Source organism: Pecten maximus, chromosome 4 (genome assembly GCF_902652985.1).
Source record: "Pecten maximus chromosome 4, xPecMax1.1, whole genome shotgun sequence".
Taxonomy (NCBI): Eukaryota; Metazoa; Mollusca; class Bivalvia; order Pectinida; family Pectinidae; genus Pecten; species Pecten maximus.
In genome coordinates this window covers 41791638-41817208 of record NC_047018.1, presented here as the reverse complement: position 1 = coordinate 41817208, position 25571 = coordinate 41791638, and the positions used below count along the sequence as shown (strand labels likewise).

The following is a 25571-nucleotide window of genomic DNA, read 5'->3' as shown; positions in this document are numbered from 1 at the left end:
ACCGTGTGTAGTCGTACTATAACAAACCATTAACTATACAACTACTGTGTGTAGTCGTACTGTAACAAACCATTAACTAGACAACTACCGTGTGTAGTCGTACTGTAACAAACCATTAACTAGACAACTACCGTGTGTAGTCGTACTGTAACAAAACATTAACTAGACAACTACCGTATGTAGCCGTACTGTAACAAACCATTAACTAGACAACTACCGTGTGTAGTCGTACTGTAACAAAACATTAACTAGACAACTACCGTGTGTAGTCGTACTGTAACAAACCATTAACTAGACAACTACCGTGTGTAGTCGTACTGTAACAAAACATTAACTAGACAACTACCGTGTGTTGTCGTACTGTAACAAACCATTAACTAGACAACTACCGTGTGTAGCCGTACTGTAACAAATCATTAACTAGACAACTACTGTGTGTTGTCGTACTGTAACAAACCATTAACTAGACAACTACCGTGTGTAGTCGTACTGTAACAAAACATTAACTAGACAACTACCGTGTGTAGTCGTACTGTAACAAAACATTACCTAGACAACTACCGTGTGTAGCCGTACTGTAACTAACCATTAACTAGACAACTACCGTGTGTAGTCGTACTGTAACTAACCATTAACTGGACAACTACCGTGTGTAGTCGTACTGTAACAAACCATTAACTAGACAACTACCGTGTGTAGCTGTACTGTAACAAACCATTAACTAGACGACTACCGTGTGTAGTCGTACTGTAACAAACTATTAACTAGACAACTACCGTGTGTAGTCGTACTGTAACAAACCATTAACTAGACAACTACCGTGTGTAGCCGTTCTCTAACAAACCATTAACTAGACAACACACTCGCTGTTATAGACATACTGGACACATTTTTAACCGTTTCATCTATTTTGGATTGATATGCCGAAATCATTGAATTTGCTCATAAATACATAAATGGCGATATAAACACCATCCTGTACACGTTGGATATAAGAATGCGAACAAAGAACGCCCCTCTATCATCCGCCATATACAAACGGTTATGTAAGCACAAGAGAGAAAGAGAAAAACAGTCCAGTAACAAACACAGTGTCTAGGCCTTTCCTTCCTTAAATTACACCTCCTTACTCTCCCCAAACCCAATATCTGAATTACATAAATCAGTCGGCTCGCGGTTCCATGTACTGTTAATAACTGTGGATGTATAGAAGCCGATAATTGTCTCTATGATATATCCTGTGTTTTTTCTTCTCTTTTCCCCATTAGCAATACTTTGTGTCCAGGAGGTGGAGTGTTAGGGTACTTTTGTGGGTGTGTTAGTCGAAATCTGTGGGTCAATAATAAACCTGGTCTTGACGTCACGCAGACAATAAAGATGGATAGCTTATTTGTTTTAAACAAAAATGAATTCCTGTGTACTTTCAGTACTAGTCTTTCATTTCTTCTATCTGTTACTTACCTACTCATCGCATTGCATGATTAAATTGAAAGGATTCTCGTTTAAAATTAACGTTATTTTATGCATTCGGCAACCTTTCGGACATTTCCGTCATTTCAATGTTTTTTTGTTTTTTCTTTTTTTTTTATAGAATAGTTTTCCGATTGCTCCCGGCGTTTTCCCGAATGATTACGGAAATCCCCGAGAATGTAAGCCGATTCGGTTGCAATGAAACATAATGTTTAACATCACAATTATGTACACAGAAATGTATCAATAACCAAATGTAGCTTGATATTCAACACCCTCATGCTCTTCTTTCCAGAACCAAGAAGAATTCGATTCGCGTCTGTCTCGCCATATTTTTCCTAATGGGTAAGCAATATATGAAACATTACGACTAGGATGTGACGTTTTTATGGCCCGCGGGGAAGGTCTGATAAGCCCCAGGGGTGCGACGGCAAACCAATCAATTTTATAATCTAGTTCATGGGCATTGATTTCTAGCTGGAACGTGAAGCTAGCGCAAAACTCTAGGGTCGTAATAGGGCTAAATCTGGCGGAACTATCTTAATTTTTACATGAAACACACATTTCAATCCAAATTGTTATGTAAGTAAAGAAGATATTGTCGATAGAAGCAACAGTGAAGGGCCTCTGAGACCTGACATATATACAGTTTTGTGTATATAGGTGTATGTTACCACTGTATAAAAAACTCGTTACTTCAATCTACTCGAACGTGGACGCAATTGTTTTACAAAAGAGTCGACGTTACTCTCCCCGTCTCCATTTATCAATTTGCCAATATATAGATATTAAAAAAACATATTCATCGTCCCCTTGTTTCCTTAACAAGATATGCGTCTTATTTTATATAAAGGCGGACATTTAGCCATTTAACACGGATTTCGTTATAAAATCGTCGAGAGGCAGAGCGGTTGTACATTTGCCTTTCAACTAGGCGGCCGTGGTTCGATTCTTCGATCAGACATGAAAAGGTAATGGTATAGAATTGTAAGGTAACCAGCCTGACCACGTGGGTTTTTTTATGGGTACTCCGGTTATCTCCCACAATAAGACCTATCAGCGACTTCATTCCGGGCAAACAGAAGCGAACATATAAGTTCATATACATGTAACTTGTTTCGCAATTGTTGCAACATGAAGTTTACATTTTATTATAAAATGATAGTTTTCATAATCCCTTTAATAGTGCCACGTGATCCTCATAAAAAGTAATATTGACTGGTCGTGCAAAAAACCTTGTAGAAATGATGGTAAACAGGATGTTTCTCTAGATAAATCTTAAATTACCTCCCTTGGCATTGCTTGGCATTGTCCAATATCTTGCACGCAATTGCCCCATAGACAAGCAATAATTTTCAGATAATAAAATCGATTATATTATTTATAAATTTATGCATTAAATATGTTTTGATGTATATTTTCATTATTTTGTAGTATCTTTTAGCTCAACAGTGGCTTGTATTCATGAAATATATAAATATATGTTTTGAATTGTCATTTTATCATTATAAACGCCTTTCGATTTCGATAGAAATGAATGCTCAAAAAGGAATAATTGCATAATGATTTTAGGTATCCCAGAGAATAATTTTACAAGGAATATAACCCGAACACTATTGAGGTTTCACAGAATAGGAACTGAAACTATAGGCGATGGACGTTTTCCTGTTTAAAAACGACGGGTTTACTGTTCATTAACGACGGGCCTTATACCGAGGTTATACTGTTCATTAACGACGGGCCTTATACAGAGTTTATACTGTTCATTAATGGCGGGCCTTATACCGAGGTTTTACTGTTCATTAACGACGGGCCTTATACCGAGGTTTTACTGTTCATTAACGACGGGCCTTATACAGAGTTTATACTGTTCATCAATGGCGGGCCTTATACCGAGGTTTTACTGTTCATTAACGACGGGCCTTATACCGAGGTTTTACTGTTCATTAACGACGGGCCTTATACAGTGATTTTCTGTTTATTAACGACGGGCCTTATACCGAGGTTTTACTGTTCATTAACGACGGGCCTTATACAGTGATTTTCTGTTTATTAACAACGGGCCTTATACAGAGTTTATACTGTTCATTAATGACGGGCCTTATACCGAGGTTTTACTGTTCATTAACGACGGGCTTTATACCGAGGTTATACTGTTCATTAACGACAGGCCTTATACAGTGATTTTCTGTTTATTAACGACGGGCCTTATACCGAGGTTTTACTGTTCATTAACGACGGGCCTTATACAGTGATTTTCTGTTTATTAACGACGGGCCTTATACCGAGGTTTTACTGTTCATTAACGATGGGCCTTATACAGTGATTTTCTGTTTATTAACGACGGGCCTTATACCGAGGTTTTACTGTTCATTAACGACGGGCCTTATACAGTGATTTTCTGTTTATTAACGACGGGCCTTATACCGAGGTTTTACTGTTTATTAACGACGGGCCTTATACCGAGGTTTACTTATTAAGTAGGGGCGTTATAGAGGAGATTTAACTTATCGTTACCATGATAATCGAAGAAACCAGAAGAACAGTGATTGCCTGTATTATACTGTTTGCCCCAGGCGGAAATATGTCGGTTCCACCATGTTGTTAACAACTTCTAAATCTGCTATGAAGCATTTTAATCATCGCCACTAACGAGGCCTCTTAGACTTAACTAGCGCAATTCTATGGGTGCGAGTGCATCATTTTTACAACCTTTTCTTGAAATGTGTTTTCTTTTTTCTTTTAGTTGATCTCAATGAACCGTATGTAATTGCCATTCATCCCGTTCCCCGTTTTAAAATCCTTATTATTATCTTTATCAAAATTGTAGTTTTATTAGCCGATATGTAAATTATTTTCAGTTTCCTGTTGGATACATTATCAGAGTTTTCCAATGCCACAAATACATCTGTTGATTAGGCCACTAGCTAGCGTTATATTACTTGTAGGTTTCGGTATACCGTAAACTAGAGATTAGGACGTAATTAAATCCTAATGTTCTCCTTGTATGTGGTCTGGTTTGGTCTAGTGTGTTGCTTGGTGTTGTGGCAATATGTTTTCAAGCTTTTTCTCCGTGTGTTGGTGTTGTGGCCATATGTTTTCAAGCCATGTCCCCGTGTGTTGGTGTTGTGGCCATATGTTTTCAAGCCATGTCCCCGTGTGTTGGTGTTGTGGCCATGTTTTCAAGCTATGTCCCCGTGTGTTGGTGTTGTGGCAATGTTTTCAAGCTATGTCCCCGTGTGATGGTATTGTGGCCATATGCTTTCAAGCTATGTCCCCGTGTGTTGGTGTTGTGGCCATATGTTTTCAAGCTATGTCCCCGTGTGTTGGTGTTGTGGCCATGTTTTCAAGCTATGTCCCCGTGTGTTGGTGTTGTGGCAATGTTTTCAAGCTATGTCCCCGTGTGTTGGTATTGTGGCCATATGTTTTCAAGCTGTGTCCCCGTGTGTTGGTGTTGTGGTCATATGTTTTCAAGCTTTGTCTCCGTGTGTTGGTGTTGTGGCCATGTTTTCAAGCTATGTCCTCGTGTGTTGGTGTTGTGGCAATGTTTTCAAGCTATGTCCCCGTGTGTTGGTGTTGTGGCAATGTTTTCAAGCTATGTCCCCGTGTGTTGGTGTTGTGGTTATATGTTTTCAAGCTGTGTCCCCGTGTGTTGGTGTTGTGGTTATATGTTTTCAAGCTGTGTCCCCGTGTGTTGGTGTTGTGGTTATATGTTTTCAAGCTGTGTCCCCGTGTGTTAGTGTTGTGGTTATATGCTTTCAAGCTATGTCCCCGTGTGTTGGTGTTGTGGCAACATGCTTTCAAGCTATGTCCCCATGTGCTGCCTGACTTGATATCCGAGTGTTGGATAGCTTTGTAAATGTGTATTTCATGACTTCATATTCATGTGTTGCGTGAATTTGTTCTTGTATGTTGCGTTAATTTGTTCTTGTATGTTGCGTTAATTTGTTCTTGTATGTTGCGTGAATTTGTCCTCGTGTGCTTCAGGACTTAATATTCACGTGTTGCGTGAATTTTTCCTCTTGTGTTACATGACTTTGTCACATTCACGTTGTCTTCGCATGTCGCCTGTCGTTGTTTTTTTTAAATGTTGCTCGACTTTCTACTTTGTTGCAAGGCGTTATCCACATATATTTCCCGACATAGACTCCATTTTGTCCCCCGTGTGATGCCAGATGTTGTCTGCACGTGTTGAATGACTTTGTCCCCATATCATTTTTCATGTGACACAGAGATTTGTCTCCGTGCCGGATCACAATCAGTTATTTCTGTCATGACCTAACCCTGAGTCGTAGAGACATAATATACATTGATTATCAGTGGAACCCTCCACTATTAGTCTGGACCCCATGTGGAGCGGCGAGTCACACAACTTTTCAGGATGGATATAATAGGGCAGCAGGTCGCTCGGCCACCCCTATACGTTAGAACTGCACAATCTTATATGCTTCCATTAAACATCAAAATGATTGAACGAACGAACGAACAAACAAACGAACGAAATGAATGAATGAATGAATGAATGAATGAATGAATGAACATAAAAATGAACGAACGAACGAGATGAATAAATTAACGAACGAACGAAATGAATAAATGAACGAACAGAATGAATGAACGAATGAATGAATGAATGAATGAATGAATGAAAAAGGTATGTCTCACGTAAGCAGGTAAAATAGCGGTATTAAACCAGCCCAACTTGATGTATTGTGGCTCTTGCCGATTTGGAATTCGTTATTGTACTTGGTTACAATACCAAAATAAATAATTTTATAACCAATTACAAAATAGGTAAATTTTCATTTTGAAGATATGCCCTATTTTTTTCAAAATTGAAACAGCATACTCTACATATTTGTAACATATTGGTTTCTTATGGTCCTCAATAATTGCACCGATGCAATTGTGTTCATTGCCTTATGAGTGTCATTTCTTCTTGTTACTTGAAATTGGGCTCATTGATGATAAAACGAATATGCCAATGGAAAAGTAAGATTGCTTTTGTTATGATGACTTTGTTATATTTGTTCTTACTATTGGATATAAACTACATGTTTGTGTGATTTCAAGCATGACACCGAGTCGTAACACAATCAATTCAAATGAAAAAAGGTTTGCATTTTTCATAGAAATTCAATAAAATCAACATTTTCGTCGGAATAAAGCATAATACAGCGGGGCTTAACGCTGGTTGCTATATGCATTGTCTTTCAAATCACGTATTTCTGGGATTAGATTTCGGGTTTGAGGATAATAAATTTATAGCCTAGTATGTCATGGGAAGTGGCCCTTGGAGATTGAACACGATTTTATTTCATGAAACTCCCCAACTGAATCTCATCAATATTCTCTAATCAGAATAAGGCCAACACTTTTCGAAGCGTAATTCATCCTTTGGTGGCAATTTCGAATAACCCATCTCATGAAAAATATAGATAAAGGGCTAAATATGCTTTTAATTGTTACAAAATTGCAAAATATTTGTCATGTTGTAATACAATGCTATCTTTTGTCATGTTAATACATGCATGTGTCATGCAAAAAAATTAGACACAGTTTCGTAAACTTGGCTAAATATGTTTTATGCTGTGTCGCCTCATTGTTCATTTGTAGGCGAAACATGATCTTTGGAATGCAAAGAGAATTCGCACAAACAACGCCGTACGCAAACAAAGTTAAACGCAAAATAGCGGTGGATGAGTTCTACTTTGTTGCCGACCACTGGTTTGGTTTATTGACAACCCATTTAAATAATCGCTGAAATACGATTATATGCATATTAAGATGTTTCCATGGCGACATAATCCATGCTTGAATATGCATAATGATGTTTTTGGATGTAATAGTGCAGAACGCTGTAGGCTCCTATACCGACCTTCCATTTCGCTGGCACGAAACATTTTAAATGAGTTTTAATGCATTTTGAGTAATTTGGTTTGACTAACATCATTTTCTTGAATCTAATTCTCCCTGAATCTTTGCAATAGTCGATGATAGGATGTCCCCAGGGCAGTATCAGCTTGTATTTTTCCTCTGGTAAAACAGCAAACAGAGTCTGATGGCTTGATCTTCGGCAGCAAAATGGAAAACTTTCGGAGAAAAAATACAATTATGACAAATTTAGTTTTTTAAGTCTGTATTATGTGCGAGGGGAAATGAAGCGCCACATTAGCGGACCAATGATACCAGACGCGCGTGAGGGGCACGTGTTCGGAATATTAAGTAAATCATAATGGCGCCATATAGACTTAAAAGCAACACATATTACTACGATTTTTTTCCATTCACGTTGTAAATATCACGAAGACATGTGACAAGGTGATTGACATTTCATATGTGTTTTTTTTCTCACGCCATGACATTCGTTAAGGAAGCAAGAACGTATGACATACACGTGTTATTTCAGTATTTGTGGCAAAAAGAAGAAAAAAATGAAGATATTTTCGTTTTTTTCTTTCAAATTGAATCGGTGTGAGCACTAAGAGAGTTAGTTAAGATATGCAACAACAGCAGATGAGATAAAGGCTGCCAAGGCCGTCGTTTGAAGAGACAATTCAAGACTCTAATAATACACAATGGGATAACGCTAATTCGGCTGTCAAGACCAGCAGTTTCAAATTGCATATTGTGGCATATCTGTACAGTGATGCAGTGTAATGGGACTGCTTTTGTCCTCAACCAGAAGGTTTTCTTCATATAACGCGCGTTATAATATTGAACGCAAAATAAGTCAAGGCTGAGTCCCTTTGAAATTCAAAGTCTTTTTCCCTGATTTTGACAAATGTATTGCAATATTTATGCATCGTAATTGCAATACATTACTGTAGTATGGCTCTAGCAGAATGTTTTTTCAGACAAAGAAATAAATGTCAGTCATTTTGAAAATTGTTATCATTTTACTGTAATATCTCCACCTTATTATCAAAGCTATTTCTGTCAAAACGACGTAATTATTATCGAAAACAAAAACATCTTCGGAATTGGGAACAAACTTAGGCAGCAAAGAAACATTTTGCTTCCCAAAGACGCGTTGTGTTAGATTAACCAATATTTATTAAATAATGCCATTGTTTTACTATGAAGACAATAGGAATGTCTGTTTAATTGATGATGGATACAATTAAATTCGGTCATATTTTCTGCGGAGCTGTCACACAAGCTTCCAATGATTGGCTACCGGTGTACAATAGTAATTACAACAAACCCTGGCACTGTCACAAATCGTATTGCCTGGTTTATTCTCAACAGTGATGGAAAAATAAGAATGTTTTCTTCCAATCAAGGGGGTTATTTTCGATACTTGTCCGATTGTCAGCCGATCTAGTGTCCAAACGTGGCCAATAACACAAGTCTATGGTTCTGCCGACTGTGTAATTAAAGTATGATTAATGATGAATTCAGGCCAGAATTGCTACGTTCGCTTAGTTTAACTGCTTATTTTTGCGATTGCAAATTGATAAATCTGCATAACTCTCTAACTACTAGCTGCCAGCTGGCTGTCTGTTTGCGCCAGGGAAATGTGAAAATGATTGGACTTACTTCAGCATCATCGCCTTATCTAGGCGTAGCCGAATGATTGTCCGGTGCTGACCCAAGACTCTGTTGACCATCCGGATTTGGTATGAAGGTTGGTGTGGATTGGGCAGATAACCGAAAGTTAAGCCTAACAATAAACAGCTGATCATGGGAAGCACACTTGATTGTGGACATAGCATTGTGAAATGACATCTGAAATATCTTTAACGATTTCATTTGCGGTCGCAGCTTCTAATGAAAGCAATTGCTGTGTAAATTGTGTGTACAGCCTATCTCTTCTCATAATCCTTCTATACGTAAGTGAAAACACCAGAGGTCCATCTATAAGAGACCAACCAACCAATTGTTTTCCCATAGACTTTAGTGTTAACGTTTTGGAGTATTTCATTCAAATTCTTGAATTCAATACGACAATTATGGTTTATAACAAAAGTTAAGGGTCTGATATAACACCTAATCAAAAAAAAAGTTGGGTCCTTCAGCTCAAATTTTCTCCAGTGTAGCCATTTTGAAAATAGGTGAATTTCGCAGTAAAATTCTCAAAAATCTTAAATGTTTACCTGTTTATTATTATTACCTGAACTTTTGGGGAAAAAATCAATCGGACTTACGAAATTTATATCAACATTTCTTACTGATAGTTACCTATCAGACTACATATCTATTTTCTCACTTCATAACATACTGGCCAATCAGTGGCTGCCAGACATTTTATCCTTGGCTCAACTTTCTATACACAGGGGCTGTTTCAAAAATATATTTTTTCAATTGGTTGGTTGTTCCCTATAACTAAACCTTAGAAACTACATCGGCGAACAACGAATGGAAATAATAAATAAATAAATAAATAAATAAATAAATAAATAATAGCATCCTACAATACCAAATATGGAGTTTCTTTAGGATGCAATAAATTATTCATTCAGTTTAATCTTTTTTCAAAAATATAAAAATGAGGTCAAAGTTTTGAATGGAAGTAAAACGCAAGGTACTCGATTTATTTTGTTTAACGTCCTTTTAACAGCCAGGGTCATTTAAGGATGTGCCAGGTTTTGTAGGTGGCAGAAAGCCGAAGTACCCAGAGAAAAACTGACGGCGGGCGGACAGTACCAGGCAGCTGCCCCACGTGGGTGTCGACCTAGAGGTGGAGATGAAGTGTCGGGACACCTTAACCACCAGGCCACGGTGGCCCCCGACGGAAAGTACAGTATATGACATTTGGTATTGTATGAAAATGTACAACAATGTATTCTTATTTAAAATCGATACAATTACTCTATTGTCGGCGACGTAGCATTTTTAACCTCACAGCTTTGTAATGTTGTATTGATTTTTTTATTGGATAATATATAAACAGCCTGGTTTTAATGAAGTGGAATTTAATTTAAGATCAGGGTTGTGTCTTTATATTAGCACACAGGACTTCTCAAAATACACAAACCATCATTTAAATCGAAACGTAGGAGGTTGTTATAACATGATGCTTTGATTCGTGTAGATATAATTATAAAATACAGGTTACTGACTTTTAAAGCTTATTCCCATTAGGTCGACGGTATTTAAATTCTAAATATAGTTCACTACGCACTGTGCGACCTTTTATAAATGAGTTCACACCCTATAATACCGAGGTTTTCCGAAGGTACATGTATACTATTACGAGCGCGTTTTATTTCAGTGATCGCAGTTCATTTCCATGGCAACCGTTGACTTTTGTCTCCAAACCAATTTCCAGAAGTGAAGAGTGCATGCTGGGAAACCGTTGGGAAGTGACAGCATTTCCGGTTAAGTGACAGTATTCGCGCGTTTTAATTTATAGTTGCATGCGCATTATAAAGCCGGTGTAATGTATGATTAAGATTAATGGCCTCAAAGTCACTGCATTTTAAACGCATGTTGGGTACCAAAAGAGAACGCTGTTTCTAAAAACAGCTTGATGAATGCTTTTAAAATTACATGTACGCATTGGTATTTTTTTAACAGTAGCGAGAATGAATGAGGGTTTAATGAGAGAAAAAAAATCTTACAGAGGCTATTTATTATTACTCCAAGGGAATTCTTGTCCGCCCTACAATGTAAATGCGACCAAAATACATGTTAAAATGGTGTATATTATTATAAAATCTGCACCACCGATAAATAATAAAGAACCTGTAAAATATTGAAATTTTAATTTCATGTCTAATTTAAACAATTATATGATTTTAAATGTTTAGATATCCCAGGTTAAATTATGGGGAAATCAAAGAAATGCTTAAGATGAAGCTGAATGTCAGTATAGATATTCCTTATATATAGAAGATACCGCAGTCGACATCCATCGAGAAGGCCAGGGTTCGATTTCCCGGTTAGAGGTTAAAAGCTATGGGACACCTTCCATTATATATATTGGTTTTCTCTTTGAACTGCGAATAAGAGATTCAGAGAAAACATAGCTCGCCGTGTGAGATGAAACAAACCGGAACTAGTTTGTTTTTTTAAGTAGGTCAAAAGTCACGGTCATGGTCAGCAGGTCCACAAATGTAGCACCAATGAAAAGGTCATTTCACAAACAACATTCATGCAAACTATCTAAGGAGCATCATAGCAATAGTTCCCATGGACTAAAAATAGATCGTGGAACGTAATTAAACATTATTATGTATGGCTTATATTTACTTATATCTCTGTTGTTTTGATAGCGTTTTCCTGTTTGTCATTTAAGCAGTATTGTTTTCTGGTCTATATGTTAAAACCTGTATTCATATCATAGCCATATCCATTCTGTTGTCCTATCTAAGTCAGAAATGCTTCGTGGACCTAATGCATATTTGACGTATATCAATGTCGATATCATGTCCCGTATGATAACACATGTCTTTTAACATCAACCACTTAGCTCGTGTAGGAGCAGGGACATGATACGTCTTTGTTTTATATCAACTGTAAGGAGTAAGAGTATACTGACGTCTGGGCCCGAGGGTGTTTTCTCTGATGACGTCACTTTAGAGGACATCGAAGAACCTATTAATAAGGTTTTTTTGTATCCCCTTTAATGCTGATCTAGAAGGCGAATACAAACGAACATTTTTTACATAGACAGGGATTGTCTTCTGTGTCGTCGATAAGGTGACGTTAAAGTTCGTTCCTTCGTTCCTTCCTTCGTTCCTTCGTTCCTTCGTTCCTTCATACGTTCCTTCGATCGGAATTCGTTCATTCCTTCATTCATACGTCCCTTCGTTCCTTCCTTCCTTCATACGTTCCATCGTTCCTTCCTTCCTTCATACGTTCCTTCCTTCCTTCCTTCCTTCCTTCCTTCCTTCCTTCCTTCCTTCCTTCCTTCCTTCCTTTGTGATTTGCTGTTTACATATTTCTGGTATTTGTGCCCCCTGCACACGCACACTCCCTCCCACAAACCCTCTCCCACACACACACAAACAAAAGCACCCGTCCTCATATGCCCTAGCTCTCGCATAAGTTATAAACCACAAAGCAACCAACATAAAACAAACATCCAATCAAACAAACAAAAATATCAATAGCTAATCATATTATTTACTTACAGAGTGGCCAACAGATGTAGCCAGCTGATTAAACTCTCATCGATGGATCATACTGAAAACACAGCCGAGGTTTGTAAGTGAATATTTTATACATACAAGACATCTGACGGGCACACATATGAATAGCTCCTTTAATGTGTCTTTATTAAAAGATGTAAGTTTAAGTCGATTGTTGAGTACAAAATTACGTCATATCGTGTATCGTTTCTGTATGACCCGTCAGTAAATGTTCGTTGTAAAACTAGTGGAGTCACAGACGGGAGATCAGAGAAGGAGAATCGAACTGGTCAAAGGTTAGATATAGAATGAAAGATACATTTACCCCGAAATTTAATCATTTAAAGAACAATGAAATATGTTTGTACGTTCTTAGTGACGAGAGACGGCTTAAGGAGACGCCTCGGAGAGACGCCTAAGAGAGATACTCAATGAGACGCCTCAAGGAGATCTCCAGGAAGATCTTCAGAGAGACGCCTAAGGGAGACGCCTCAAGGAGATTCTAAGGGAGACGCTTCAGGGAGACGCCTCAAGTAGAGCCTCAGGGAGACGCCTCAGCGAGATCCTCAGGGAGACGCCTCAAGGAGATCCTCATGAAGGTCTTCTAAGAGTCGCCTCAAGGAAATTCTCAGGGAGACACTTCAGGGAGATGCCTCAAGTAGAGCCTCAGGTAGATCCTCAGGGAGATGCCTCCGCGAGAGCCTCAAGGAGACGCTTCAGGGAGATCCTCAAGGTGACGCCTCAAGGCAATTCTCAGGGAGACGCTTCAGGGAGATGCCTCAAGGAGACGCATCAGCGAGATCCTCAGGGAGACGCCTCAAGGAGATCCTCATGAAGATTTTCTGAGAGTCGCCTCAAGGAAATTCTCAGGGAGACGCTTCAGGGAGATGCCTCAAGTAGAGCCTCAGGTAGATCCTCAGGGAGATGCCTCAGCGAGAGCCTCAATGAGACGCTTCAGGGAGATCCTCAGGGTGACGCCTCAAGGAGATCCTCATGGAGACGCCTCAATAAGATCCTCAGGGTGACGCCTCAAGGAGATCCTCAGGGAGACGCATCAAGGAGATCCCCAGGGAGACGCATCAAGGAGATCCCCAGGGAGACGCCCCAAGGAGATCCCCAGGGAGACGCCTCAAGGAGATCCTCAGGGAGACGCATCAAGGAGATCCGCAGGGAGACGCATCAAGGAGATCCCCAGGAAGACGCATCAAGGAGAACCCCAGGGAGACGCATCAAGGAGAACCCCAGGGTGACGCCTCAAGGAAATCCGCAGGGTGACGCCTCAATGAGATCCCCAGGGAGACGCATCAAGGAGATCCCCAGGGAGACGCATCAAGGAGATCCCCAGGGAGACGCATCAAGGAGATCCCCAGGGAGACGCATCAAGGAGATCCCCAGGGAGACGCATCAAGGAGATCCTCAGGGAGACGCATCAAGGAGATCCCCAGGGAGACGCATCAAGGAGAACCCCAGGGAGACGCCTCAAGGAAATCCGCAGGGTGACGCCTCAATGAGATCCCCAGGGAGACGTATCAAGGAGATCCTCAGGGAGACACATCAAGGAGATCCTCAGGGAGACGCCTCAAGGACAAGCCTCAATGAGATCCTCATGGAGACACCTCAAGGAGATCCTCATGGAGACGCCTCAAGGAGATCCTCAGGGTGACGCCTCAAAGAGAGCCTCAGGAAGACGCCATCAAACGCAACCAACAGATAAGACTTACTTCCAAATATGACATCATTGTAAGATATGGAACTCGGTATCAATATTCTCCTTTTAGCAGCTAAAAGATATAGCACATTTATCAGGATATTTTAATAGGCTCTGGGGTTTGGAAAGAAAGAATATCAAAAGTAATAGAATATACATAAAATGTTAAAAAAAAACAAAAAACTACACCTACATTCGTTCAATGTGTGAAAAGTCAGACTCGCTTTCCACGTTTTGCTACTTTCAACATATACTATACAATACTTTTATTGTTATTGGCTCACGATAATGCATTTCGAAATAATAAAAAATTTACATAGCACAATCCAAGCCATCCATAAGAGAGAAAAAACGGTGTTTTGAATGTTGAAAGGCAGCACGCAATCCATTACTGGCTAGAAGACAGATGTAAGTAAATGTGTATGATATATTTTACCTACCATAGCAACAGGGCTGTTACGTAACTTCCAGAAGGCCTTATCAACAGCCTGCTCACCCGATCAATACGTTTTATGTTTTTTTATATGAACGAGATTTTTTTTTATATATTGTTCATAGGTTGTGAGTTTTGAGGTTTAAATGTTTCTGCGAAATAGTTTATGTCAACAATCTACAGACCCCTGATAGAATTACAGTACAATGTGCAGGGCGGCCTGAAAAACAAATCTATTGTTCTCGCATCCAAATAAAACAAATTATCTTTATATGAAAAAGAAATGGTTGGAACTAAAAAAGGGGACATTATTTCTCCTTAAAAGTACAAAGCTTTAAAATCTGTTTTACATCTAATCGTTTCTTACGGACGTTTAGAAAACGTATTTATGGCAAGGAAATCCCTAGAGTTAAAATGAAATAAATCTCCGGAACCGCTGTCGTGTTATTAAGCTTGGTCCATACAGTCAAGACGTTTTGCTATGGTTATACACAACAACAACAACAACAACAACAACAACAACAACAACAACAACAACAACAACAACAATGTAATATTTTATTACACAATTGAAAACAAAATGTTTCACAAATAGTTTTATACCCAGAGATAGTTGTAACATTTTGTACTGAAATATCTGTAAACCATATTCAAAGGACGATACCAAAGGATCGTTGGGTGGTTAGCCCTGCTGGTGAAATTTGGTCTCTGATTGGTTTGATATTGTTTAACGTCGTATCACAAACTAAGGTCATTAAAAGACAGCCTCCCTTGTGTGCGATGCATGCTTGTGTGCACTAGGAGGCTGTGGTATGTTTGTATCGGTCTCCTTGTTAAAGCGTGAAACTGATGTCGATTTTATAGTGCTAGCATACTGTCAAAGACATCTTCCTGTCTAAGAGCGAACCAGTCGACCTGCTACCAATATGCTGAGCGTCAAGCATAAGTAGACACTACAATTGTTTTGGACTCTTGTATGTCTCGGTCAGGGGACAGAACTGAAAGTATTCCTTACAAGGGCGAGCGTTCAACCAAAGGCCAAACGGGAAGCGCTGTCGTGTGAGGCATTAGAACGAAGAGAAATGGTAACGTCCCAAATTAAGTCTTACTCTTTACCTGACAGATCAGTTGATCCCTGAGCTCTACCGTTGGATTGTATGATACGTCTGAATGCTTGCATACACCCTTTTTAATGTTCTTCGGAAAATTCCAAATGTCAATGATAAATAAATAAATAAATAGATAAATAAATAAAAACAGAAACAAAAACAAAGAAGCAAACCTCAAAAAAACACAACTAAAAAAACAAATAAACAAAAAAAAAAATGATAAAATGTGGGTGCCTTTCCTCTATTTGGTATCATTGGTCTCAATTGATCTTGAGAATTTTTACCTTTTTGGCTCCAGGCCTCAGTAACGAATACTTGAATGGCCAACCAACTTCAATGTTCATGATGAAGATTTTTGCATTCATTTTTTCGACAAATACTTCTAGTACTGTATTCGTTTCTAAATTCATATTCGAAAGAGCAATCTACTTGTGTGTATATTGTACAATCCTCTTATTTTTGCAATATATCTTTGAAATGTATATAATTGTTTCGCAGACAAGATCAGGTGATTCGGTTTTGTCCAATATTTCATCTGTTCTTCCAATAATGTTGAAGATCACATACCCATGGAAGCTATATTAGTTACTCGTAAAAGAGCTCTGGCTAGGCCTCATGCAGGTCAGGGACCGAGCCATGTCATAACTTTCTATTGTTACGGTAAAATAACCTTGTCTGACAGATACAGTTTATCTATAATTCGTTGCCAGACCGCTGGAAACTCGAGTTTATTCCTCACACGGCTATTGAACACCAGTGGCTTAGGGAGAGGTCGTCCATTGTCGCCCCGGCGGGCTTAAAGCCGGACGCCATAATCGCCTCACGTACACGACTTCGTTACCAACATATTTTTGCTCATTCTTTGTCTACTGACAACATGCTTGGTCAATGTCATTTATAAGTAAGTCACCCTCAGATACCCAAGTGTCTGATTAAATCTTCGGGAAACAACAGCAACGTCTACTGTACGCCCGTATTATATAGAAGTATCAATTGAATTATGTTTTTCCCCCGATAACAATTTTTCGGAATGTCTGTATATACCTTAACAAAAAGTAAGATATATTTGTATACATCGTTTATTAAAGTTTCTGCCTTCCTTCAGGCAGACTTACCGGAACATTGAAATTGCCGATACATTACCTCGCCACGAACACCACTTAAATCACACAAGATTGGATAAATCGCGCCACAGCTACTACACCAGATTGTAGACTGTCTATTTATCATGCGATTGTTGTCTTTTTTTTCCTTCAGACACTGTTTTCGATTTGCCCATCCTCTTTTTTGTTTGTTCTTACCGTAATTACCCTGATCTGTGTTTACTTTTGAACAATACCATGATTGCCTAACTATGACGTAGAACGCAATTTCATTGGAGTAAGAAACACACCAACTCAATAAAGATGGTGATTGAGAAGTATAGGTATTTTTTGTGTTCCGTGCGTGAGAGACACTTCTTATGACTAATGCATTCATCAAAACCACAAACGTTCTTAAAACGTCAGATAGTTTTACATCGTGCGAAACATTTTAAATGGGAAAATGCTACGCCTGTTTTAAGTAACGCAATTTTCATCGAAGAGAGTTATTAACGGGGCCCCCTTGGGTGTCTGATTTGTCGAACGCGGAGCCTAGAGGTCGATAGAATCATTTTAATTTCTAAATTCAATCATCTCATCAATTCACGTGTCTCTGCAGAGTTTAGAACTGACCCCAGGAGCAGGGTATTTCCTCGAAGCTGACAGCCTGCAAACACAAGACTGTTACAAATGACTGGTTTTTCGGTAACGAATTCGAACATCTCATGTTTGGAGACCCAATGGGATGGGTTATAGTGTATTTAGCTAAATTTAGGCAACATCTTTCAAAATAATCCACATTTTCCGTAAAATATATCTTGCTTCTAAGATTTATGATGCTAAAGTCGATTTTGAGAAGTGGGAAAGGAGTGAGGAAAATGGAAATACATCTAGAGCGGGCAATCTATATGAGGAAAAATGGTAAAAGTATGACCATCAACAGGGGATTCTCTCAAAGTAAATGGATAAGGAACGCCTACTCGCGTGCTCTAGTTCTTGTAAAGATAAGGAGAATTCATTTCCACTGATTGAAGACGGTGGTTGTCGTCTGATGTTTTTTTCTCTAAATTCAGCCTTTCATATTATTTTAGTTTTCGGTCGAAAATTCCCATCTCAAAGTGTAATGCTATTCGTGCGTGATATAAAGAGGGGTGTATTTATCGATGGAAAAAAGACAAGAGACCTGTATTTACCGAGACCGTCTGCTTCTTTCATATAAAAACTATATAAATGTGCCAAGATTAGTGAAAAGAAAAATGGTGGATGTCAATTCACCAGCGCCTGACGGGAAGCCTAAATAGACGAGGGGATGCCGGAGTTTTAGACCGGCTTCCGACTCCAATTTTGATCTAATTACAACATGTCCAGTAGTAATGTTAGGCTTTGTAGGCTACAGGCTTTCATACTGCCGAGGAACGCCGCATTATAATTAAACTTTGTCACCGCTGGCAGACTAAGACGTAATGCATTTGCTCATGCGTTAAATGTCAGCTCTAAAATACATGAAGCACAGGGATGTGTTTGTACGTCTAGCAAGCCTAATTTTGGTCGGTCTTTTTCTCCAGCCTTCGTAGCTGTCACAAAGAAGCATCTTGTTTTGCCGTCACGGCTGTCAAAACGCATGTAGGCTCCTGTTTGTAACAATGCCCAATAGAGCGGCAGATACAAATGAAAGCTATATAGAATATATATCTTGTCCCTATCCCGATCCAGTAAAACACTCCAGGATCGACAAAAAATTCCATCACCGAATAAGGTACATTTGACTGGCGAAAGCCTGAAGAAATTTATATCAAATCTTATTCACACATGTTTTTGTATTACGTGTGTTTGATGAGAAAACATGATATGAAAAAAAAATGCATGAGACCCGAAATATTCCTGTCTGAAGTCAACAGACAAAACAATCATACATATTTATAAGATTTCTTAAAGCATCATATGTTTGCAAATTCTAACAACGGTTTATTTCCTCTTGAAGGAGAAAGAAAGCACTAACATTTTCAACATATTCATGCGCAGAGAAAAATATTACGAAAACAAAATCAAATAATATTGTATCAAGAATTTGAAGACCTTCTCAAGGTTTAATAAATAGTAAACAACATACATGCACAGAAACAAATTTAAGAAATGATATCTTTAAAGAACATATGCAGTATTTTGTCGAAATGATGGTTAGTTAACTTGATATGTACCGTTTTTACTTTTCATTGCCAATTAATTGGTAGTCAATGGAGATTACTGAGACAATGAATTATTGGTAGTCAATGGTGATTACTGGGACAATGGAATTATTGGTAATCAATGGAGATTATCGAGACAATGGAATTATTGGTAGTCAATGGAGATTACTAGGACAATGGAATTATTGGCAGTCAATGGAGATTACAGGGACAATGGAATTATTGGTAGTCAATGGAGATTACCGGGACAATGGAATTATTGGTAGTCAATGGAGATTACTAGGACAATGGAATTATTGGTAGTCAATGGAGATTACAGGGACAATGGAATTATTGGTAGTCAATGGAGATTACAGGGACAATGGAATTATTGGTAGTCAATGGAGATTACTGAGACAATGGAATTATTGGTAGTCAATGGAGATTACTGGGACAATGGAATTATTGGTAGTCAATGGAGATTACTGAGACAATGGAATCATTGGTAGTCAATGGAGATTACAGGGACAATGGAATCATTGGTAGTCAATAGAGATTACAGGGACAATGGAATTATTGGTAGTCAATGGAGATTACTGAGACAATGAAATTATTGGTAGTCAATGGAGATTACCGGGACAATGGAATTATTGGTAGTCAATGGAGATTACCGGGACAATGGAATTATTGGTAGTCAATGGAGATTACCGGGACAATGGAATTATTGGTAGTCAATGGAGATTACTGGGACAATGGAATTATTGGTAGTCAATGGAGATTACTAGGACAATGGAATTATTGGTAGTCAATGGAGATTACTAGGACAATGGAATTATTGGTAGTCAATGGAGATTACTAGGACAATGGAATTATTGGTAGTCAACGGAGATTACTAGGACAATGGAATTATTGGTAGTCAACGGAGATTACTGAGGAAAATGATATTAATATTAGTTAAGGAGATTGTTGAGACAATAGAATGTTTATGGTCAATGAAGATTTCAGAGACAATGGAATTACTGGTAGGTAGGGCTTATCTCCTGTCCCTATGGCAGGATTGGTAAGAGGCAACCAAATCTGGGATATTATATCTTCTCTTTTTAAGTGTTCACTTTCCAATGCCTTGACACTGTATTTCACTTAGAACTTTAGTTGAGCGGCCACCCCTACGAAGGTTATGGTTTCTCTCCCCTGTCCGAAGCATGCTGTTCCCCTTTAAAGTTAGTAGTTAGCACTATTTCGCCTAGTGTCAGTCTAAAATGACCGGGTTGGGTGTCACACTACTGTATCCAGATGTGACATTTCAGTGTGATGGCGCTAGAAAAGCGTGTCAGTATCCCCGTTATGCGTGGATTTTGTCATTTAATGTCTAACTGTGTTGACTAAATATATAATGTAATAAATCAATACTTTTAATTACATAAAAAATGTAATCATTTAATTACAAAATAATGACACTTTTGACCTTGGATGAAGTCAATATTGTGTTATACTGACCAGGTTGAATGAACTATTTCAGATTCCACCAGGTTGGTATTACACCACGTTAACCGAATTGAAGGTCCTTAATATATTAGATATGAAACTTATTCGCAAAAGGGGTGGATTTGAATTATATTTATCTTTGCACATTAGGAATTTTTTCATTGTGGTATTGTGATGTCGCAATGGCTATGACGTCATAAACGCAATATTAGCTCGATGTTTCCGAAAATAGAAACATCAGGTTAATAGTATCAACTTCTACCTGGCTATGTTTTAGCCAAAAAGAACTTAGGAAAATTGGACCATGTACATTTGTATATATAATTTAATAATTCTGACGTCCTCTCGACCTATATAGTTCTGGTTGATATTAATTAATGTTGTTGTGATGTTAATCTTTGTTCGTTTCATTAATGTCCAGACAATAGTTGAGTGACATAAGTACACACTGACTTCCCCTCTCCAGGGAAACTTTACAGACCTTCCTTTCCCATGGGAAACATAAATTCACTATCTTACGTCTGCCGCAGATACGAAAATGTTCAAACAATTTTGATAGCTTCTTGAGTGACGTATAGATTACGCTATGAGAAAACACTGCATTAGTACATCTGTAGAATAGCTGGCGAAAGAAAGATAGGCTCAGTTATGGCTGCTAATTCAATTAATTTCCATAATCGTTTTAAATACATGTACTCGGCTCTTCTGTCTAGTGCGTTTTTCTGTCTGTGAATTGTGGCTTCAAGAAGGACGGGGACGAGCGATTGCGATGGAATGTGACCACGCCCACGCTTAAGCATATCCCTATTGGTATTATTAATCAGACTTAAAAAAAATTTGCCCCACCCACACACAAATAAAACATAAAGTAAATAAAAAATAAAAATAAAAAATAAGTAAGTAAATAAAACAGATTAATAAAATCATAAGTAAATTAAAAAAAAAAAAAAAAAAAAGTAAATATAAGGAAATGGACCAATAATTTAACTTAAGACCTATATTGTCTGTAAAATTCTATTTTACAGCCAAACATACCAACCATAAATGCTTACATGTAAAAACCGATTTCCAATAAAAAAATGTTCGAATTTTGATACATGACGTCATCATTTATTAATTTTTATTTCAAATTACATTTAACTCAGTAATCCAATTCAATTAAAATGTTATCATTATTTTTAATATGAGACACACGTCATTGCCATTTTGATTTCCGATTCACCAATAGATGATGTTTATTTTGTTTCAGAATTTGAGTTTGATTTATTCGCTCTGAATAACGGTAAAATTGTAACTACACATATATGTTATGGAATGTCTTTTAACAGATGTAAATCGAGCCGATAATAGGATTTGTAAATTAGGTTGAGAAAGGACACACTCACAGAGAAAATGTGTTGAATAATAAGATGGAACTACGTATCGTATTAATTCACTAAACCATTATAAAAAGCATTAACAGCAACATATAACGGCTTGTAATCTTATAAACACAGTCTACTACTCTACCCGGTAAGTGTAGCCACAGGGCCGGAAAATTCTCACCGACAACCGTGCCTAATATTAGATGTATCCACTGCCAGAAGACGAATATGAAAAGATTGGCAAAGCGTTGGAGAGAGGCGGGCGGTTATTGCATAGAATTACTTCGACTGACCGGAATACAAATTTGACGCGATGAGAAAAGACAAGACGAAAATAAACAAGTAAACTGGTGATGAGATAAGACAATTGTTTCAATAAATAGCTAAATGTGGTATTGTTATGGCCAACGTGAAAACTATTTGTAGGTTTAAGTAGAAACAAAATGCTCATTTGAATTTATATTAGATACGACAATATTTTTGAAACCTAAATAGCGATCACGTGATGCCGATCTATCTGTGATTATTTCTGTACAGGAAATAACGCATTTCAAAGATAATCACCGGTTGAAACAAATACCAAGTAGTAGATATCTTTGATTTATTTTATTAACTCTATTAAGCTGTTCTTTTTTTAGAAACATGGGGTTAATACTCCTCAGTGACGTCATTGTAACGTCACTGTGCTAGCTACAAAATGCTGTGCGTTCACTTGATAATTCTTTTAGATATCATCATTATGTTTCCATTCTGTTCCCTACAACACCTCATTTCGAACTTGAGAGAAACCTTCATTCTTCCGTGACCGTGTAGTTTTCTAAGGGAGACGAAGGTCGATACAAATACGGTGTATAGATACAAATACGGTGTATAATGACTGAAAACTGTACCAGAACGTGCTTAAACATTACTAAGGCTAATTAGATAGCAGTGTACAATAAAAATACCCAATTCTGAAAAATAAGGCACATGTTTTCGATATGTAAACATAGGCAGTTAACCCTACATATTACCTATACCAAAGTATATATATTTGTAATCTATATAACATTTGCAATGTATGTACAGCTGTGAAGGATAAGCAAACTTATTTTTTCTATGTTTTTCAGACATGTGAATACAATGTTAACGACTTCAAAAAACCTAAAAATTGCAAAAAAATATCATGAGATTTGACCCAAAATGACACAATTCACTACACATTTTTTCCTGAAACTAATTTGAAATTACATATCTCTGTCCAGAAGACAGACTTGATATATGTTCAGCATTAAGTTTTTCTATCTTACCTGTATTATCGTACACGAGTTATTTTTTTAACAAAAACTATCACCCGTGCCAAGAATATCCTACTTTGACCTGCTACCTAGGAAGGACATTGGTTTTTATATTTTTAGTTGCTTTTTCTTCTGACGATACCTTTTGTTTAGTCTTGTGACAAGATCTTGAAACACATTATTGGCATACCCACGGGGACAAATTGTTCCTCTCATGGCCGACTTATTTGTTTTCATGTGAGACTAAATTCATTGCAGGTTTCTTAATAGCGTTAACAAATACCCTCACCTTCAGATAGGTTGACGATTTTTTGTCTTTGCTTAACACGAAATCCGTTGACCATGTCGATCAGAAACAACAACAACAACAACAACAACAACAACAACAATCTGAAATCTAGGACACAACAGACTATCCACCTCTGCCGGTTGCCCCATCTTTACTTATTTGGTAATCAGCAGAGACTTAAAGCCGTACAATATTTTCAAATTTCCATTTTGTAAATTCTCTATTTATAGATAATAGCGTGATGTTTCATTGACTGACATTACATGGTGCAGTAAGTTCGACATTCAGGGACATGTTTCTATTACAAAATTTGTTAACAACACAGGGTTTTGAGAGAAGCAGGTTTGTGAAATGGGAAATGTTTATGATACCTGTTAAGTCTTCGTGTGATAGGCCGGAACTTTTGCCCATTTATAGTGCTACCTCACTGAAGCATACTGCCGAAGACACCCACAGGACACACCACCCGGTCACATTATACTGACAACGGGCCAACAAGTCGTCCCACTCCCAAAATGCTGAGCGCTAAGCAGGAGTAGCAACTATCATTTTTAATGGACAGGAGACGCTTCTCTTTCCAGAATGTCTGGGCTTACTTTCCCTGTAGTTCCACAGTATTTTCTGTGTACATATAGAATTTGTTAATAACTTGCAATTAATTTTATTGATTCTGAATTATAAGCAGGGTTTAGTTAAAAGCGTTATTCTTATTATGGTGTAACAGAAGAGGAACAATGCAACGATCAGACCGGGACTTCTGAACTCTAGACGGACGCTCTTATCATTTTAGACGTTTGTAAAAAGATATTTACCTCTTTCTCGGATCAATATTTCTGCATGTTGACATCAGTATATAAAAGTCAGACGCCGTGTAAGAAAACACAATTGTATTGTGTCCAGGAGGTCGTTCTGTCATACTTTAAAACTTTTGTCTTAAAAGTAGATTTTTCAACAACAATTGACTCGCACGTGCTCGTGCCTTAACCAATGATATTTCAGAAAATTGTGATTTTTTCCAATTTAAGGTGACTAGGTGACTACAGATGCACAATACCTGCGGGAGGGAAATACGAAGCCATGTGCTAGATTAAAACGTCATCCTGCAATGACTGTCATAGGCAATTCCAGCACCAAATGAAACTGACTGAGGCCGTGGCATTTTTAAATGTCTCTTGCACTTTAGTATACCGGTTACTGCAATCATTGAAGGGGTGAGACCGTATAAATTCGTGATTAACTTAAAGTATGATATCTGGCTTGTTTTCAGAGCAGAATGTGTGTTATGGGGCAAGCTTTGGCGATTTTTATCCATGTTTTTTTCCTGGAAATCTCACAGGAATTCTAGGATGTGTTATATTATAAAGATCTCATCCATTTCCACTCAAACCCTGAAATTCCCCATAACATCAAAAACCAAGAAATGCATATTTTTTGTTTTGTTTTGTTTGTTTGTTCGTTTTTGTTTGTTTATGCATCATTGTTTTTGTTTGTTTGTTTTGTTTTATTTATTTTATCTTTTTATTGTTTGTTTGTTTTCTTTTTCTTTATTGTCTTTTTCTTTATTGTTTTTTGTTGTTTTTTTGTTGTTGTTATTTTTTTTTATTTATTTATTCATTTATTTTTGAAGAAATATTTGTAAAATGCAAAAACTTAACAAGGGGTAAAATGAATTCAGATGATAAGATAGCATGGGAAGAATCAACTGATGTAGATGATGTAAACTTATCAGAGAATTATATCAACCTTTCCTATATACTTACACCATAAGATAACAACAAGTGACACTATTTGTTTGTTTGTGGGTTGGTTACTCGTTTAGCGCCTTTTCTATACACGACCTCGGGCAGGGATGCTATCCACGCAAGACTACAAATTTCCTTAACACAGGCACAATGCTACTAATTTTCTTCCTGAAATCTTCAACCTATAATGAAAAAGTGGCTCCTGAAGGGGTAGACGGTAAGAAGAGGCCCACGAGAGGTATGTGCCGTATACTTATTTAGTCTAGACGATATACAAGCCTATCGTAGAAAACTCTCGCGAGAACTTGTGAAGGCGCTTTTATAAAAAAAATGCTAGAGTCCCGTGTTGTCTAAAACAGTATGAGGTAT

General features: G+C 37.8%; 1 protein-coding gene across 1 annotated transcript; it reads left to right on the top strand.

Moving 5' to 3' along the window:
• The first annotated feature begins 13197 nt into the window (after positions 1-13197).
• LOC117326551 lies at positions 13198-14211 on the top strand. Its single transcript, XM_033883307.1, has 2 exons — positions 13198-13281; positions 13408-14211. Exons 1-2 carry the CDS (start codon positions 13198-13200, stop codon positions 14209-14211), a joined length of 888 nt encoding a protein of 295 aa, XP_033739198.1.
• Positions 14212-25571: the final 11360 nt, after the last annotated feature.